At 43.0% G+C, this 18,063-nt stretch overlaps 1 protein-coding gene across 1 annotated transcript in view; it reads right to left on the bottom strand.

Annotated features, from left to right (window-relative positions):
- Positions 1 to 18,063, bottom strand: part of TARBP1 (TAR (HIV-1) RNA binding protein 1) — a 93,517-nt gene that overhangs the window by 72,146 nt on the left and 3,308 nt on the right. The window contains exons 2-9 of the mRNA XM_049645980.1: positions 17,812 to 18,060; positions 12,065 to 12,162; positions 10,251 to 10,320; positions 7,868 to 8,016; positions 6,920 to 6,972; positions 5,307 to 5,404; positions 1,501 to 1,636; positions 806 to 902 (exon numbers count right to left, since the gene is read on the bottom strand). Coding sequence (XP_049501937.1) covers positions 806 to 902; positions 1,501 to 1,636; positions 5,307 to 5,404; positions 6,920 to 6,972; positions 7,868 to 8,016; positions 10,251 to 10,320; positions 12,065 to 12,162; positions 17,812 to 18,060 — 950 coding nt within the window. The remainder of the gene's footprint in view (positions 1 to 805; positions 903 to 1,500; positions 1,637 to 5,306; positions 5,405 to 6,919; positions 6,973 to 7,867; positions 8,017 to 10,250; positions 10,321 to 12,064; positions 12,163 to 17,811; positions 18,061 to 18,063) is intronic.

The following is an 18,063-nucleotide window of genomic DNA, read 5'->3' as shown; positions in this document are numbered from 1 at the left end:
CTTCCTTTTCTAAGCCCTGCTTTATGAAACGACACCCTGCCTTATGAAAACCACCTAAGTCTTTTCATTCTCTTAAGACTGTACATCTTGAATTAAGATACCTTGCTCTAGGCCAGGAGTCAGCAAAACCACTCGCAGCTGTTTTGTAAATAAAGTTTTAGTGGTACAGAGTCCCTTTATTTATAAACTGTGTATGGCTGCTTTTAAGTTGTAACAGATACATACAGAACCTTAAAAAATGGGACTTTTTCTGGCCCTTCACGGGAAAAGTTTGCTAACCCCTATTTTTAGCAATCGTAGTGGTGTGGCTCTGTAAAAAACAAAGATACCCTACATTCCTTGAAGGTGGATTTACAGGAAGATGTGAAGAGGAAACCCCTCTCCCCCCAGTGAAATCACCCGAAACAGGTTTAATCCATTACTCCAGCAACAAGCTGTAACAACATGCGAAATGTTGTCTACCAGGGAAGAGACTTATGGCCCCGGGTTTTTACTGGGAGCTGATCACACAGCCATCTCTCCAGAGCACCTACCGAAACCCCAGACTCCGAGAAGGAGGAGGTGTTCAGTATAGACGACTGTGTGTGTAAACACCTGAGGCACAGTACATTGCTCTTACCAGTGAGGATGGGGGAAACCTCCTGAAATCCAAGTTCCCAGCCACGAGCGAGGGCCGGGCTGACCTTATGAGCAGGGCTTTCTAATGACAGCACCACAGGCCTGCTATGTTGACACTTTTCTGCACACCTGCTCATGGAGAAAGACTTGTAAATTGAAGTATCATGAGTAAAGAAGACAAACTTACCACGTCTACCAAATTCATGGCTGTCTGAAGAAGGTAGCACTGAGCCGCCCCTCTCAAGAGAATCTGATGGGTGATCATAGTACACTGAAGAACATCCCTGACGTCAAAAAACAAAAACAATGCGTTTCCATGTTCTCAAAGACAATTCTGATAACGCGTAAATATTGACGAGCTGATTTCTAGTATCTATGATTCCCACTGCAGAAAGTCACTGTCAGTGCAACTTCAAGGCTATTATTTTCCATGAGGGCTCTACTAGAACTCAATTTACTATGAAACACGCCTCTTTCAAAGACTATAAATGACACTTTTCAAATAAGAAGTTTACGGTTTTTGAAATACTTTACAATCAATATTACCGTCTGATATTTTAGTCCTAGTTTCCTACATTATCAATGTAATTGAAGAGAACCTTACTGGCCTTGTTTCAAAATCATCAAAATCCAACAGCATGTATCATGGCACAAACTTACATCAGTAATTCATAAAAACAAAGCAAGCTCAACCATATACAGGTTTTTTTTTTACTACTTAATATAAAAATTAAGGGCTCAGAAGTCCCAAGGCCAGTCAGTATTAACCAAAACCACTCACGATAGATGAAAGCAGGGGGGAAAACAAAATTTACTGACGGAAAGTTATGGCAGATAACCATATGTGAACACACAAACGTACGTGAGCAGAAAGTAAATTACCTGAGAGCAAGAAGAGCTTCGATACCCAGGGCCTTACATCGTGGGACATTTGCCAAAGCCTTTGACAGAAACAAAATGGGAATGGCACACCAATGTCTACTTGACATCTTCTGAATACACTTTAATAGGAAACTGCCTGAAAGAAAAAGTTGTAAAATATCACCGCTGCCAATAAGCACCTGGAAAGCTTCTCAACGTCAGCAGTCATTAGGTATGAAAATGCACATCAAAAACCATGAGACAGAACTTCACACCCACGAGGAGGGCTACAATCAAAAGGATAAACAGTAACAAGTGCTGACACAGACACAGAGAAATTGGAACCCTCCCACGCTGCTGGTGGGAGTGCACAACGGTGCAGCCAGTATGGAAAAGCTGGGTAGCTCTTCCATGAGTTAGACGGAGAATTACCATAGGAGCCAACAATTCCTCTCCTGGGCATATACTCAAAAGAACTGGAGGCATACGTTCATACAAGAATGTGTATGTGAGGGGCGCCTGGGTGGCGCAGTCGGTTAAGCGTCCGACTTCAGCCAGGTCACGATCTCGCGGTCCGTGAGTTCGAGCCCCGCGTCAGGCTCTGGGCTGATGGCTCGGAGCCTGGAGCCTGTTTCCGATTCTGTGTCTCCCTCTCTCTCTGCCCCTCCCCCGTTCATGCTCTGTCTCTCTCTGCCCAAAAAAAAAATAAAAAAATTTGAAAAAAAAAAAAATTAGAAAAAAAAAAAAAAAAAAAAAGAATGTGTATGTGAATATGCACAGGAGAGTTATTCATAATATTCAAAAGTGGAACCAGGGCACCCGGGTGGCTTAGTTCGTTAAGCATCTGACTCTCGATCTCGGCTCAGGTCATGATCTCAGGGTTCATGAGTTCGATACTGAGTGGGGCCTCTGTGCTGACAGCGTGGAGCCTGCCTGGGATTCTCTTTCTCCCTCTCTCTGTGCCCCTGCCCTGCTTGTGCTCACTCGCCCTCTCAAAAATAAATAAGTAAACTTAAAAAACAAAAGTGGAACCAATCCAGATGTCTACCAACTGATAAAAGGATAAATAAAATGTGAGATATCTATACAGTACAGTATTATTCAGGCACAAAAAAGAATGAAATATTGACACATGGGTCATTATTGGATGACCTATCATGGATTAATCTAAAAACATTATGCTAAATGAAAGAAACCAGACATAAAATAAAAGGCCACATACTGTATGATTCCATTTATATGAAATGTCTAGAATCGGCAAACCTGTAGAGAAAGGAGATTAGTGGCTGACAGGAACTGAAAGGAGATTAGTGGAAACTGATTGATGATGGGCATAGAGTTTCTTTCTGGGGGTGATGAAAATATTCTGGAATTAGAAGTAATGGTTGTACAACTTTGTGAATGTACTAAAAAATAAACGAATTGAACACTTTAAAAGGGTTTTATGGTATGTGAATTTTAGCTCAACAAACCTGTTGGAAAAAATCAATGTTATTTAAAATTGCATTCCTATAAGTATTCTACTCTATTGTAAAGATTCTGATAACCATGCAGCTATAGTAAAAAAAAAAAAAAAAAAAAAAAAAAAAAGCTTATGGTAAGAGATCAACTTTTTACTGTTAAAAGCCATTCTTCTGTTGGAGATATTAAAGAAAAACAGGGTAAGAATGGGTCTAATCAGGGCGCCTGGGTGGCTCAGTCGGTTAAGCATCTGACTTCGGCTCAGGTCATCATCCCAGTTTGTGGGTTCAAGCCCCACATCAGGCTCTGTGTTGACAGCTCAGGGTCTGGAGCCTATTTGGATTCTGTGTCTCCCTCTCTCTCTGCCCCTCCTCTGCTCACAGTCTGTCTCTTAAAAATAAATAAACATTAGAAAAAAATTAAAAAAAAAAAAAAGACATTTCATAGCTTTCAAAAAAAAAAAATGGATCTAATCACTATTTATTTTTCTATTTTGAGATACAAACATCAGGTGCTCTGTCCTGCCTTCTCTGCTAATATGTGATTTCTTAAAGGACCCTTAAGTCATGCAATTAGCGTAAATGTCTGTTTCCTCTGATCATCCCTATAGAATGACTGAAGAAATCCTTGGAAGCTGCTGAAAGGAACTTGTGTTTCATGTTTTACTTATAAAATAATACTTTATACTACTTATTTATAAAATATCATGCACTTTGGGGGCGCCTGGGTGGCGCAGTCGGTTAAGCGTCCGACTTCAGCCAGGTCACGATCTCGCGGTCCGTGAGTTCGAGCCCCGCGTCGGGCTCTGGGCTGATGGCTCGGAGCCTGGAGCCTGCTTCCGATTCTGTGTCTCCCTCTCTCTCTGCCCCTCCCCCGTTCATGCTCTGTCTCTCTCTGTCCCAAAAATAAAAAAAAAAAAAAAAAAAAAAAAAAAAACGTTGAAAAAAAAAAAAAATATCATGCACTTTGTTTCTTCCAAAGTATCTAGCACAAAACTAGATACATTTAAGATACTCACTGGAAATTGTTGACTAAAAAACTACCAAGTAAAACCTGAGTAAACAAACACTTTACCTGCCCTCTTGTGGGACTAATTAAGTTCCCCCTTTTGCCTAACACCTCACTCACAGCACAGAAGATGGCGATGGCCACGCTTCCATTTCACATTCATTCGACATGCTTACAGGTATCCTCTGCATGCTGGCTATGGCCACAGACAGCAGGCACTGAAACCCCGGGGGCGCTGACCCCCACGCCCTCCCTCGCTCGGCGCTGATCTGGGATGTGCCAATGTGGTCAGCACAGTAATCTCCGTATGGCTGACTTCGGGCAAACAACAGAGCGTCTGAGAGCTACCTTCTCCAGGAGCGGATTTTTTACAAAAGCGATCAAACTAATCAATGTTCCATAAATCTGAAGTTGAGATATACAGATCATCTTTTCCCTTTTCTCCTGACTTTTAAGTAGATATTACCATTGGTCATTTGTTTCACTATACTTGCAGATGAAATACAAAAGGAAACGTGCATATATTTCATACCCAGGTTCACTTTACAAGCCACAAAGCCACGAGTGAAAAGGACCCAGGAAGTAGAGTTAAGTCTTTCTGCTCAGCAAACAAAAGAACACTGGTTTTGATCTTTGCTTATCAACTTAACTCCTCAGAAAGGAAAATAAAACCCCAATGTGAACGGGTATTTCTAAGATATAAGGTCTCACATAAAACAACTGTATGTTTCTGTGACCTTTTAAGTTCCTATCTATAGATGGGCAGTTTTGCCACAATGGATATTCTGTTTACAACTTTTTCCTAAACCCAGGCTTCTCTTTCTTCAGACAATTTTACTGATTTTTAGAAAACGAATAGAGAAAACTAGAAAAGACAGCCAACTGCAGCACCCATTCTAAAATTACTTCTATGTTGGGGCGCCTGGGGTGGCTCAGTTGGTTAAGCGTCCAACTTTGGCTCAGGTCATGATCTCACGGTTCATAGGTTTGGGCCCTGTGTCGAGTTCTGTGCTGACAGCCTGGAGCCTGCTTCGGATTGTTTCCCCCTCTGTCTGCCCCTCCCCCACTCGTGCTTGCTCTCTCGCTCTCTCAAATATAAACAAAAAAATTTTTTTAATTACTTCCACTTTACTCATGCCAACGCTAGTAATTACGTATTATATATAAAGGCAAAAGTGTGCACTCAATTACAATAAACACCTGTATAATTCTGACAAAATAGGTAAATTCCGAAACAAGGAAATTACTTTGATAATATTGATTATAATAGTCATAGGATAGTGCTTATCACCAATATACTAAAAAAATTTTTTAAGCCTTAAAGCTAATAAATTAAAAAACTCTTTGCCAACACATACTCTTTATTTCTTCTGGAAGAAGAGAAATATAAGTGACTAAAAACTTCTGTAATTTCAGTCCCAATGGAGAACCACTTCCTATCAGCTGGCCTGGGGACCTATAGACAAATGAGGGAAAGAAACAAATATTTAAAATTTACAAATAAGGATACTGAAACTAGATGAACCATGGCTCAAAAGTCTTTCAACAACAAACATCTTTTTCTGAACCTGCATTTTATTTTTCAGTGAAATTTTGAAGCTCCTTCTGATTACAGAAACATCAGGGTCTTCTAGGAAAACGGACATGGGTTAATAACGTAACATACTAAGTAGCCGCGAATTTCCTTTTTGCAATAATTTCCCTGACAGGCATATATGAATCTTGCTAAACAGCGTCAGTTTTTAAAAAGTCTAAAAATGATCACTTTCAATTATACTTCATTGTTTCCAACATATAATCCAATGATTTCAAATCTTTAAGTATTAAATAAAAGAAATAACATTCCCAGAAAAACATATATGGGTAATTAATTACTTCTGCAAGAGCATTTAACTATTTGCGTCTACTAAAGTCGTGGTTTTTTTCTGCTATATGCTTCCGTCAGGGACATTATCTGTTAATTGAACACATTAGGGTGGGCGAAAACTGAAGGCATTTCGTAATAAATGTGTCTGCCGGCTCCTTTAGAGGCACCAAGTAGGTTTTACTGCTCTCCAGCTATCTAATTGCTTCACAGAACTATTCAACAGTAATGAGTTATCTGAAAACTAATTGGCAAATCAAGCATTGCTATGTTCTTTTGATATTTATTAAATGGGATTAAATATTAACAGCAGCACAAACTAACTTAAACATCTCAAAGAGACCGGCAGTGGGTGTTTTTCTGTTTAGAGGTACACCGAACAGAAGACCTGCAAGTATAAATTTACTTCATCGATGTTGGAAAGACAACGTAAGTTCAAAAGCAAGGGGAAATTCTGAAGGTATAATTCAAGAGTACAGACAATGCTGAAAAACTGAGGCCATCGCACAATGACAAACTTTTCGCTGTCTGACTTTTCAAAGTGGAGAGGGGGCAGGAAGTGATATATTCTGGACAATGGCAGCCGCTGTCAGATTTGGAAACGGCAAGGTTAGTGAGCCCTGTGGTATCAGATTGGCATCGGAGGTGCTGCTGTGAACTCCTGGCTCTTCACGTGGATGGAGAGGCAAATGGACAGACAGACTGACAGACCGACCCTGAAAAGGACACAGATGGGTAAGTCCGCCCAGCAGACAGAGCTGCTGGTTAGCCAAAGTCACTATAATTTGCAAAAGGGCAGAAAACAGAGCAAGGGGAAGAAAGTAAATAAACTCTGTGACCTATACTTTCCAGAAGCCCAAGAGTGGAAGGGTTCAAGGTAAGAAATAAGAGAAAAAGAAGGAACACTTGATACGCTAATAGAAAGAGAACAAGAAGAACCACAAACACAGAGGGACGTTGTAACAAGAAAACGTTTCATGTCTCTTCAGCAACACGTAAGATGTACCAAATGCATTAAACTGCCTGGTCCTATTTCACAAACACGTTAAATTTATACATCAAGTACATATTCCTACATTGCTGCTAGGTTACATACTGCCTGTTTACCTGCTGTATAGAGAGCTCTCTGAAAGTGCATCCATTAATGGTCCAATAATAAACTAAAAAAAAAAGAAAAAAGAAAAAAAGTAATCAATGTTAAGCTACAGCTGCAACTTTGAAAAGTCAGCTTTGCCCTAACTGCATATCCCAGTAGCAGATGCAGACGAGCTGGTCTATGCAAAGCTGATCTCTTACCCTGCAGGCTAATTCCATGCTAACCTCGGAGGGTCCCTTAAGTCCATTGCCACAACAAATACAGAATTTTCCCACCTGATAAAAACTTAGGAAGAGCGTTCATATAGGGCCAGGAAGGAAGAAACAAACCCCAAGAAGAAATACACGATGGAAAATAAGCACAGTTACAGAGGAAAAAAACAAAAAAGATACTCAAGAGAAAATGTAGGCTCCTATGCCTGGAAAATAAAATGGGGGGAAAATTATATTTTCAAAAATATTACCTGACATAGGGCCAAAAAAGCAAGAGTCTAGGAAGCGCAGGGAGGACAGGAGAATGTGGAAAATGAGACATCTCAAAACATGACAGCAGGTCCTCAATTAGGAAAGTTTACTAGGGTGTCTCTAAATAAGGGGTAAATCACTGTGCACCCAGTGATCACGTGACTCACCAGCACCGTAAGACTTAAATCACGGCTATAATTCTCAGTCTCCGCTTTGTGTGATTTCTGATCAATGGACGTATAGATGCTAATAAATACAGCTCAAAAGGCGATCTCTGCTTAATACAATAGCTAACACTAATTCAGGGATTCAGAACTGTGGAAGCAGCATCGTTATGCAAATCTATAAAGTGTTACTCGCTATGTGAGAGCCCCAATATACAGATTTTCTGAAGATCACTTATGATGCAACAAATGCCTTTTCCTCTCATCTCTTGACAAAGGGGGGGGGGGGGGGGGGGGGGGGGGGGGGGTGGTGGGGAGAAGCTGTCAGTACCTCAGAAAATTCTGGCGAAAACGGAAGAACCTTTGTCTCATATAGCTCCAAAAAATGGAGAACACCTTCTTTGGTCAGGATTTTATTTTCGCTTTCAAACATTCTTTTATAAATACACATATGCCAGGATGGGTGAAAGAGCCAATTTCCTGTGGAAATAAACACCTGATGTTGTTGACAGCTGATTCTCACATTATGTCGTGCCACACAGACTATAGATTCATAAATAAACACGTTTACACACAGATACGTTAACTTCATTAGGACACTACAGCAATGAGTTTTTAAATCATATCCAAGGGTGCTCACCGAGTGACCAAAAGGACTTCAGTCTTCAGTGTTCCGTGATCAGATAGTTTCACTTAGAGAGACCACAGGCAACTTTACCACCTCTACGGTGCACAGGGTTAGGACTTTAGATTTGGGGCCATTTCAAACAATCCCTGTCACCCTACTTCAGCCCATTTTTCACACAGAAACCTGAAACTGTCCCTCCTCCACTTAAAACCCTTGAGTGGCTTCTCATACGTGGAATAAAATCTTAACGGGGCACCTGGGTGACTCAGTCGACTCTTGATTTTGGCTCAGGTCATTATCTCTCGGTTCGTGAGATCGAGGCCCGTGTCGGGCTCTGCGCTGAGTGTGCAGCCTGCTTAGGACTCTCTCTCTCTCTCTCTCTCTCTCTCTCTCTCTCTCTCTCTCTGCTGCTCTCTCCTGTTCCCATCTCAGGGCTTCTGTACACAGTGTCGCCTCAACTCTGAAGTTGGACGTCCTTTCTCAGGTAGGCCTTCCCTGCCCCGCTCACTATAGACTCCATTTCAGTCCTTTGTTTGGTACCTTTACAGAACTTATCACGAGACTTTTTTTTCACGGAAAAGAGACAAAAGTTAAATCAAAAATAGTACATCTGTCTCACCGCTTTTTTCCTAGCACTTAGCATATACTGGACACTAAGGAATTTCTGTTAAATATATAAATGAGGGCAAAAACACACAAAAAAATGGAATAAATATGTACCTTAGAGATTTTTTTTTAAACTCTTTTGAAATATTCTTTAATGCTTCTAGGAAAAAAATTATTCAGCATTTTTAACTCCTGGCATTCTAGAAATAAATTGGTCCATTATTTGTAATTTACGCCAAGACGCTTGTTCAATGCTTTGGCAATGGTAATTTTTCAAAATCTGTCACTGCTATTTGATTTGGCTTGCCAAGAGCTGTGGGCAAAACATGGTAATAAGAGAATCATTTTAATAGTAAATGCATAAGTGAAATCACAGCGGGATTCAATTAAATTCTAGCCCCAGGTGACTACAGATTCTTTCGCTCCGTGAAAAATCCCAGTGTATCCAAAAACAACTACAGGGCTTGGCTGAATAAAAGCTCAACTCCTAAGGGGTCAAACTATCAAAGTTGTAATTATCTAGAGAAGGCACTAAAACCCATTTACCTAGGTTAATTCTCACGGGTAAACACGATAATGTAACAGTTTATCATTCATATGCATACTAACCACTGTCAGCCTGCATTTAGCGGTTTTGTTGACTCAAACTTCATTTCATAAAATAATTTCAGGAAGCTCCGCTTCCTTCTGTGTCTCCTAAAAGGCTCTCAAAATACAGTACTAGGGAAGGGCTTAAAAAACCGTTTTCCAAATTCTGTCTTGGAATCTTCCTAAGAAGTCCAAGTGACAGAGTAGTAATTGAACCCCCCCCAAAAAGTAACCAACAAACAATGAAACGGATCTGGAGAATAAGAACGGAGAGCAGTTAAAATAGATAATACCAAGGAGCTACTATTAAAAACGTAGACCACACCGACATCAAAACATTACTGAAGAGCCCTTATCTTTTAAGGCTATACACTGAAATAATTATAGACAACATGATACGCTGTCTTGGGGTGGCCTCGCAGTCCCCGGTGGGGAAGCGGCAGGACAGGTTGAGAGAGGATACAAGGCACCGGTTGGCCACGTGTTGATCACTGTCCGAAGCTGGGCGAGGGGGTTCATCTTACACGCTATTCTCCTCCTTCTGTGAGGGTTGAAGTGTGCCGTCACCAAAAGTTTACAGAGTTAACCATACCTCCGACTCACAGAAAACTCTGCAGTCATTTAAAATTATCTTCTCAAAAACTATTTACGGATATAGGTAAACGCGTCTGGACACAAGCCTAAGTGAGACAAACGTTATGATCAATCAGTCCAGAGGTGTGGGTCTGGAACGTTAACAGCCGTTCTCTTGGTGGCAGCAGATTCACATCATCCTCCTTACACTTTTAAAGTTTTTCCCAACTCTCTGTAATGAGTAAGAGGCAGGCATACAAACGAGGAGGAAAAAAGAAACTCTAAATGTCACAAGAATCAAAATAAAAGTAATCATTACCATTTTCCTCGGACACCGCATATTCAAACAGACTGTTGAGCTTTGGTAAAACTGGCTTTATAACATGGATCTGAAAACAAAAACACAACACCATATGAAATAAAAATTCACCTTTGAAAACTTCGAGGTGAACTTGAAAAAAGAAAATGAATCTGCTTTTCATCCGTTTATAGAACAGTAGCCCTTCTGTTTTTTTTCCCCGTAGAAAAACTATGCAGAAGGTGCCAGATTCTTCCAGTTGTTACATCATATGAATTCTGGTGTATGAGACCGAGTACGGCAAGGCTAACGATCACAGCCTAGGAGAGAGTAACAGGACCGTCACATTTGTACAGTGAGAATCATAAACCACGTCATGTAATCCTCAGCTGTGCTGGAAAACAGGCAGAGCTGGTAATACCAACAGATTACAAAAAAGGGAAAAAATATTCTCTCTAGTCGCTGAAGTTGTTCAAGGCCATACATTTAGAAGTAGGGCCAGTTCAGAGTTCAGTGTTCAACTACTTAGACTACGGTAGGTAAATCAGAGTTTCTAAACAAATTATGGGGATCTTATGTATATACTGATTAAGGAAAACCATAAAAGTTGATTTGAATTTGGAAATGCTTTTTTTTTAATGGTTATTTCTTTTTTGAGAGGGAGAGAAAGTGCGAGCAAATGTGAGAGGAGCAGAGAGAGGGGGAGACAGAGGATCTGAATCAAAGCAGCCTCCACATGAAGAGCGGCGAGCCTGAGGCGGGGCTCGAACTCACAAACCAGGAGATCATGACCTGAGCCGAAATTGGATGCTCAAACAACTGATCCACCCAGATGCCCCGAATTTAGAAATTTAGTGGTGCCTGGGTGGCTTAGTCAGTTAAGTATCCAACTCTTGATCTTGGCTCAGGTCATGATCTCACAGTTCAAGATTGGCCCTTGGGGCTCCATGCCGATAGCCCGGAGCCAGCTTGGGATTTTCTCTCTCTCTCTCTCTGCCCCTCCCACACACATGCACAATCTCTCCCTCTCTGAGAGATTCCTCTCACCTTAAAAATTCCATGATTCTACAAAAACTAACTCAAAGTTAACTGAAAATGACTTTTCAAGTTTCCACTTGCATGACTAGGTACACACAGATATAAGAACTAAAACAAGAAAAAAGGAAGGAAGGAAGGAAGGAAGGAAGAAAGGAAGGGAGACCGGCCTACAAAATTAAAGGGCAATTATTTGTTTAACAACAATTCATCTCAGAATCATCTTAAGTAACATTTTCCTCAGTGTGTATTTCTTTGGAGATTGTTCAGAACACTGAGAAAGTAAAAACTAACACTTTAGAAGGAAATGTCAAGGGAAGAATAAACAAGGCTAAAAGTCTCTGAGTCACAATTTAAGTCGATTAAAAATACGCTTTAGGGCGCCTGGGTGGCGCAGTCGGTTAAGCGTCCGACTTCAGCCAGGTCACGATCTCGCGGTCTGTGAGTTCGAGCCCCGCGTCGGGCTCTGGGCTGATGGCTCGGAGCCTGGAGCCTGTTTCCGATTCTGTGTCTCCCTCTCTCTCTGCCCCTCCCCCCGTTCATGCTCTGTCTCTCTCTGTCCCAAAAATAAATAAAAAAAAAAATAAATAAAAATAAATAAATAAATAAATAAATAAAAATACGCTTTAATTTCCTGAGTTAACAGTTTTAAATTGCATTTATGCCAGAGAACAAAGGGCACTTGTATCCCATTATGCTTTATCCAAATTCGTCTTTTCTGCACTGCTTTTACAAAACATTTGAAAAAAAAAATTAAAACTGCATCTACATAGGATTTGTTAAAATATGAAAACACCCACCTGATTTCCTTCTAGAGTTTCCATAATTAAAATATAGTTTTCCCAAAACTTGAGAAGTTCATCCTTTTCCTTCTCGGACCACCAAAACAGACTCGGGCCTGATGTGGTTTAAAAAGGAAAATTAGTTCCTCCTTTTGCGTATTTCTTAGGTTTCTTAATGACAGTCATTTTTAAAATCCTGCCACTGTTACCAGACACTGTATCCTCTAATAATGCGGGGTACCCCTGTATCAAAGCCCAGAGAGGAAGCTCGGGCTAACAAGAATCTCAAAAGGAGTTGTGTTGTTTGTTGTTTGTTTTTGTTTTCTTTCCTTTGCTTTTAAATAAGATTACTGTTTTGGAGTTCTGGGTAAGAGTCATAAACCCCGCTCTCTCTCCCTGAGAGCCTCGCTGTAGCAGCCAAAGATTTTTCAGAGGCAAAAGCCCAGAAGCGTGGAGAAAACAGGGAAGCAGACAACAGCAGTGAAGCTTAGTTTGAAAAATTAGAGAAAAACTAAGCAGACTCAAGAAAAGTTGAGTATTAAGTACCCACGGGGAAAGCCAAGAAAAAAATTGATTTCTACTTTAAAAATTTCCCCAGACCTAAGGAATTGCCGGCAAAAGCTAACTCCGTAAGTAGAAGCAAAAACCGAGGATAAACTAAAAGAGGATGTGTTCAGTGTGTTTAAGTAACAGAGCCTTGGTGCCCCTTCCTGTGCTCTGAGCCAGAAAAAGCTTGGAAGTGATTCTCCGGAGAAGGTAAAACTGTGGGTCTCTGGAGGGAGAGGCACTGGACTCTGCTGAGGTCAGGAATGAGTGCCGTATGAAGCCGGGAATTAAGTGACCATGGAAGCACCCGGGTGCTGAGATCCCCCTCTACCTGCCCCTTCTACCACATGAGCCCCTCAGGTCCCAGAGTGCTGACCAGGACTTCACTATGCAGCAGCAGACTAGAAGGTCTCCGTGGAATCTGGCCAGCCCAAGAGGAAAGACCTGTCATGGGAGATCACCTTGCAGTGAAGTTCATGCAGGCTCTGCTCATGTGCTTAGAGACTTAAACTTGGTTTTTGGCTCCTTATTCTTAAATAGAAACAGGTATCTAAGGATCACCAGATGTCTGCGGGAACGTGCACATTAAAGATCAAGACCAAACAAACAGAGGAGATTTGGAGAAAACACAACTAGGGGGAACAAGATAAACCTCAGGCTGCCGTAAGAAAAGGATACGATTAATAAGGGTGCATTGTAAGAACAAGAAAGATCGCGTGAGAATAAAAATTTGATAGCAAAAAACAAGCAGCACAGAGAAAGGACCAGACATCATGCTGAGAGAGTCACCCAAGAAATAGAACAAAGAGACAAAATCATAGGAAACAGGAGAGAAGATGCTTTGCTAACCAGTTCAGGAGCTTCAATATCCAACATGAGAACAGAAATAAGAAAGAAAGGAAGGAAGGACGGAAGGAAGGAAATAAAGTAATTCAGGAGAAGTTCGCAGAACTGAAGAACATGATTTCCAGATTGACTAGGTCCACCAGTGGCCAGCACAGGGATGAAAACTGACCCAAGCCAAAACTGTGAAATTTCAGAATGATGGGGGCACAGTCCCTACTGCCACGGAGAAGAAACACAGCACATATAAATAAACATGATTCAGAATGGTTTCAGACTGTGCAAGAGCAACAACGAAAGCTCTAGCTTCGAAGACAATAGATCAACGCCTTCAAAATTTTGAATGGAAACGTTTTCCAGGCTAGAATCCTACCCCCGGTCAAACCATAAATCAAATGTGATGGGAAAACAAAGGCATTTAGACATGCTTGGTCTTAGCTTTCACTTAGGATATAGAAAGCCACAGAAGAACATTCCTGCCATACTGACAAAGGGAAAAAGCTGGACAACACACAGAATCTTGAACTCCTGAAACCTAAGGCTGTCGAGCAACCCGGTGATCTGAACTCTAAAGGGCAGAAAGTCTCTCCAAGAACAGACAGGACACGCAAACTGACCTACCTCTGGCCAAGTGCAGGAAGAGGTGGTCACCAAAAAGTAGTTTTAAAAAAACAACGAGGGGCACCTGAGTGGCTCAGTCAGTTAAGGATCCAACTCTTGAGTTCGGGTCACGTCATGATCTCGCTGCTCATGGGATCAAGCCCCACGTCCACTCTGCGCTGACATCACGGAGCCTGCTTGGGATTCTCTCTCTCTCTCTCTCTCTGCCTGCTTGGGATTCTCTCTCTCTCTCTCTCTCTCTCTCTCTCAAAATAAATAAAGGAACTTGAAAAATAGAGAGGCAAAGAAACAACGAACGTTTGGGGAGTTTCTCAAGGCCAGGTGTGGGCTAGTTTAACAGCCTAGCACCTAGAGAACCGCAAAGGGAATCCACAACCATTCACCAGCTCAGTTCCCTTAGGCCTCCTCCAGCTGTTCTGAGAAAGACTGTGGGAAAGGCAAGAAGAGACTTTGCAGCATAAGCATGCGGGCCCCACCCAGGTTCGAAGGGGCAGCAAGACTAACTGGAGAAGCCCATCCTAGCCCTCCAAGGGTACAAGACGGTGGTCAGCTGCCTAAGCCTGTCTGCGCCCTGGACCCCCCCCTCACACCAGAGGCTACACCTGTCTGCCCCTGGGGGAAAGCCTCGAACGTCCCCATGCCTGCCACAGTCCTGATACCAGGCAAAAGCTGGCCGCCCTGAAGGATGGACAGAAACCTGCACCGACAGGAGGAGACCGTCTCATGCCCAGAGTCCTGCACTGGGACTGGTAGCAGGTCTGCTGCTGGGAGAGGGCAGGAAACCAGCAGCCAAGACAGCAGATACAAGCAGAACGAAGCCACCCAAGGACAGGGTAAGGGAACTCTAAACCCTCCACTAAGTGGGAGGCAGAGGTGTGCTAGTTTCGGCAGCACACAGACTAAAAAGGGTAGGAGACAGAGGTTATTGGCCACGGGGGTGGGGGCAGAGATGGCATAGAAAGCTGGAACCCTGAGGTTCAGGCACATGGGGCCTAAGAAGAGGCTGGCGCAGAAGATATGAAAAGTCCCACCCCCTTCACCCTCCACCTCCAGCCTTGCACCGAGGGACAAACATCAGCGGTCTACCCCTGAGGGAAGGACCCCAGCTGTGGTGTTAGCATCAAGGGCCTCAGAAAAACAAGTACACTGACCAAACCCCTGGGTACTCCCGACTTCCCACTGAACGTAAGCCAGCAGTAATCCACAACCACAGCAACAACAAGATGCAAATACACACTAGTGTGACTCAATCCCCAGCACTAATGGCCTAACAGAGGAGCGGCCTTCTCTATGCATAAATATTTACTTCAGTCTCTACTGAAGAGAGTGACCCCACCGCCAAGAAATAAAACAAAAACCCAAACCAAACTTAGAAATGGCCCATGCATACACACATGACTAGGACGAGTAAGTTGAAGATGTTAAAGGACCTAGTGGAGAAGGCAGCGAGCATGTATGAACAGATGGGGATTCCCAGTGAACGGAAGTGTCAGATAGGAATGATGGAAATAAAAACATATCAGACACAACGGATTCTTTGATGGATTCATCAGATATGCTCTTAAAAATTTCGATCTCCGGGGGGCCCCTGGGTGGCTCAGTCGGGTAAGCTTCCGACTTCAGCTCAGGTCATGATCTCACGGTTTGTGAGTTCAAGCCCCGCATCAGGCTCTGTGCTGACAGCTCAGAGCCTGGAGCCTGTTTCAGATTCTGTGTCTCTCTCTCTCTCTCTCTGACCCTCCCCCGTTCATGCTCTGTCTCTCTCTGTCTCAAAAATAAATGTTAAAAAAATTTAAAAAAAATTTCGATCTCTGGAAAATGCTGTACATCAAAACAAGTGAGTAAATCAAAAAGGGGGAAGGTAAGAACCCCAGGAAACACGAGTTCCAAGACAGGACTCAGGTGAAGGCAGATCTAAGAATGGCAAGCTGGGCACCAGGCTGAACTTCTACAGGCATCTAACAGAAATGATCAAGAAATGATCAAGAAATCCAAGGGGCGCCTGGGGGGCTCAGTCAGTTAAGCGTGGTCTTGCAGTTCGTTGCTTCAAGCCTAGTATCGGGCTCTGTGCTGATGGCTCAGAGCCTGGAGCCTGCTTTGGTTGCTGTCTCCCTCTCTCACTCTCTACCCCTGCCCTGCTCACGCTGTCTCTGTCTCTCTCAAAAATGAATAAACATTAAAAAAAAAAAAAAGTGTCAAAGAAATCTAAGAGAAAAACCAGGAAAATTTTGTACAAGAAAAACTGAGACAACTAGCTCAAAATCTGAGGCTGAATTAGTGATACAGAGAGAACCAGATTTTTAAATGACGTAATTCCAGGAAAAACTTGCAAGAAGGAAAAAAAAATCGTAGCTTACTACATAGACCACCTGTGAACAGTAATTTCAGTCATACCTTTATAATGTTGAATTCACATTTAACCAAAGGGAAATTATGACAATGGATGCTGCTTTACCCAGATCATTGGAAGACACAGAGGTAAGTACCAAAATAATCCATTAAAAGGGTACAAGACGTTGTTTTCTGAAATGGAAACTAGAAGCGGGAGAGCAGAGAAAAACTACTGCTTATCTTTAAAACTCTGCAGAATGATTCTTTAAAATAAATGGCTTTAATTTCGGTATTTTTAAAGTCTTCTCCAGGGGCATCTGAGTGGCTCAGTTGGTTGAGCATCTGACTTAGCTCAGGTTATGATCTCACCATTTTGTGACTTTGAGCCCCACATTGAGCTCGCTGTCAGCGCAGAGCCTGCTTCGTTCGGATCCTGCTTCAGCTCCTGTCTCCCTCTCTCTCTCTCTGCCCAGCCCCTCCTTGAGCTCTCTCTCAAAAACAAATAAAATATTTTTTTAAAAAAAGTCCTCTCCAGTGAAAACTCTAATTAGATGATCACCAATTCGTGGCCTGTCAAAATATTTACCATCTAATGTTTTAGACAAACAGGAAAATCTACTCGCAACTTCAACCGAACAAAAATCCTTTACCAGTAATAGGCAGCTAGAGCTGACAAAGTAGAAATTTTCTGTCTACTGAGACAATGTTGAATCAATCTATTTCCGGTCTTGGAGAGCTCAAAAAGATGACCGAAGGGCATGTCCACCCATTTCAGTGAACAAACCAATTAACAGTAAGTACCAAATGGAAGGGAGTCCTGGTTATTTCAACTACTCTTGTAGGAAGCCCAGGCTCAAAAGGTTTAAAAAAAAAAAAATTTACTTAAAATCAACAGCAAAAATACCCTCAAAAGGTCGACTTAAGGACTACACATTTAACCAACTTCAGTAACTCCGGACAGAGAATCGCCAAGAGAAACTTTCAAAGAGTGTGACGATTTCGGCTTCAGAATTCTAACACTCAAACCTCAATGCACTGGTCAGGGCAGGGAAATAATTTTTCTTTCAGTCTGATGGCAGCGAACCCTTCCTTGCTGTTAGGATGGACCTACCACGAGATCGCGCAAACGTGGTCTGTAAAATCCTGAAGGGGCTCAGTCCTGTTCCTAATTATTCCACGGACGCAGGGCTCCGCCCCGCTCTGGGTCAGAAAGGTTAAGAAACGCTGACTGTTGTCAGCTGCAGTGATTGGTGACACTTGGAGCACATCCTCTCGAGGTGAGGCTCCCGCCCAAGGTGTCCGGGCTTTAAGGTCAAGGGAAGGCACATCGGGCACGGAGGGCGGAGAGCTGGGTTTCCGAAGCGGGGGGCCTCCCCCCAGCGGAAAACCAAGCGGGGTGGGGCCGGGGGCAAAGAGGCAAGTACCGTTTCCTTCCTGGGGGCCGCAGGCGCAGCGGGCCCCCAGCTCCGCCGACACCTCCACCGCCCTCTGCAGCAGGTAGCGCGCTCGCTTGCGCGTCAGGGCGTCCTGGGCCTGGGCCAGCCCCGCCTGCACCGTCCTCCAGAAGCGCCAGCAGCGCCGCGCGTCCGGGCCCTCCTCGCGCGTGCGCGGGTCGCGGTCGGCGCCGGGCTCCGGCAGCAGCCTCTCGGCCAGGGCGCTCAGCACCAGCAGCCGCG

This window comes from Panthera uncia, chromosome D2 (genome assembly GCF_023721935.1).
Source record: "Panthera uncia isolate 11264 chromosome D2, Puncia_PCG_1.0, whole genome shotgun sequence".
In the NCBI taxonomy this organism is placed as follows: Eukaryota; Metazoa; Chordata; class Mammalia; order Carnivora; family Felidae; genus Panthera; species Panthera uncia.
The sequence above is the reverse complement of the archived record's forward strand: the minus strand, read 5'-3'. Positions and strand labels throughout refer to the sequence as shown.